Below are 1,651 nucleotides of genomic sequence, written 5' to 3'. Positions count from 1 at the left end.
CTACGAGGTCTTTAAGATACGATGGAGCCTTGTCATTAAGGGCTTTGTATGTTAGGAGAAGGATTTTAAATTCTATTCTGAATTTTACAGGGAGCCGGTGGAGAGAAGCTAATATGGGAGAGATATGATCTCTCTTGCTAGTTCCTGTCAGTACTCTGGCTGCAGCATTTTGAATTAACTGGAGGCTTTTTAGGGAATTAGTAACTACTTTGTAACAACGGGAATTAGAAAGTAACGACATAAAAGACACTGCTCAGCTCCTAATTTTTATCTGAGGGATTAACGACAGTTTTGATATAGCGGATGAGTTTTTGGCCACGGAGTCCCTGAAAGGAAATACACGAGGAGAGGAAGACCCTGAAACAGCACCACAGGAGCTGCAACTGGAACTAATCGATCTTCAGTCTGACTCCGTTTTAAAGGAGAAGTTCAACTCTCTTAAACTGAATGATGTTTGTGCTTCACTTAACGAAGCCACGTTTCCAAACCTCCGGAGGACGGCACAGAAGATGCTGGCGTTGTTTGGCTCAACCTGTGTGTGTGAGCAGATGTTCAGCATCATGAACATCAACAAAGCCAATCACAGATCCATGTTAACTGACCAACACCTCAGATCTATCCTGAGAATAACCACAACAAAACTAACTACAGACTTTGATGCACTGGCTAAAAAGAAAGACCAACAACACTGTTCCCACTGAAATTGGTTTATTTCTCTACTGTCTTATGAAAAAAATGCATTTGGAGAATAATTTGTACAATAATATTCATGTTTTGCTACCTAAAAGGGTAAAACCCTTTTATGTAATGATTTTTATATGTCATTTATATTAGTTCACACAAACACTCCATCCTTCTGCTCCCGGTCCAGCCCCTCTGTCAAATTTTAGAACCCATTGTGGCCCTTGAGTCAGAAAGTTTCCATATTTCTCCATCATGACTTGCATTTCAGAGAAATATTTTGACAACAGGAATGAAGGTATTAGAATCCAATTTTACATTGGTTCCTTATTTCATTTCATTTATTTCCAAAGCATACATTAGGTTTGTAACTAAATAACAGCAGCCTATATTTGGAGTTTTGTGAAATATATAGGTTTTTGGTAAATCATTTATGATTTTGTTTGTAATTTAACCTGAACTTATAAAGCCATGGTTTGTGTTTTTATCATTGCCATATGCTTCAAAAGCACATTATACACATCTAAGTGTTTATGCTGTTCTCTAACAGAAATACATTGTTTTTTCTTCTTCTTTTTTTTTTGTGTGTTTTTGTTTTGTTTTTTGGAAGCAAGGGGAACTTTAGTGGGATGCTATGTTTAAGGCTCTTGCTCTTACTATATTAATAAAAGCTGAGCTCATGAAGCTGTTAAATACTAATACTATGAGTTTCATGATTTTTCCCTTCTGTTCATGTTTTCCAGATCTTCCTGCTGGCCTGTCCGCCATGTAAAACAGCAATGGTTGTTTTTAGGTGAGTGCTGGTTCGTGTCTGTCACTGGTAATCTCTACCCATGTCATATTCAATGAACTTGAATAATGTATTTTGGCAACACAGATCTGTAGTTGTGCTGGTGGAAAGGTTGGTGCTAACTGTAAGTTTTTTGCATCACTAAGCCATCCAATGTCCATTTCCATTACTAGACATTTT

The 1,651-nt window shown here is 37.4% G+C and overlaps 1 protein-coding gene across 1 annotated transcript in view; it reads left to right on the top strand.

Annotated features, from left to right (window-relative positions):
• The window catches only part of tmem164 (transmembrane protein 164), a 25,890-nt gene that overhangs the window by 14,788 nt on the left and 9,451 nt on the right, over window positions 1–1,651 (top strand). Inside the window, exon 2 of the mRNA XM_020600521.1 lies at window positions 1,425–1,474. Coding sequence (XP_020456177.1) covers window positions 1,425–1,474 — 50 coding nt within the window. The remainder of the gene's footprint in view (window positions 1–1,424; window positions 1,475–1,651) is intronic.

This window comes from Monopterus albus, unplaced genomic scaffold (genome assembly GCF_001952655.1).
Source record: "Monopterus albus unplaced genomic scaffold, M_albus_1.0 scaffold47.1, whole genome shotgun sequence".
Lineage (NCBI taxonomy): Eukaryota > Metazoa > Chordata > Actinopteri > Synbranchiformes > Synbranchidae > Monopterus > Monopterus albus.
Note: the sequence above shows the minus strand (reverse complement) of the source record. Positions and strands in the feature narration are given on the sequence as shown.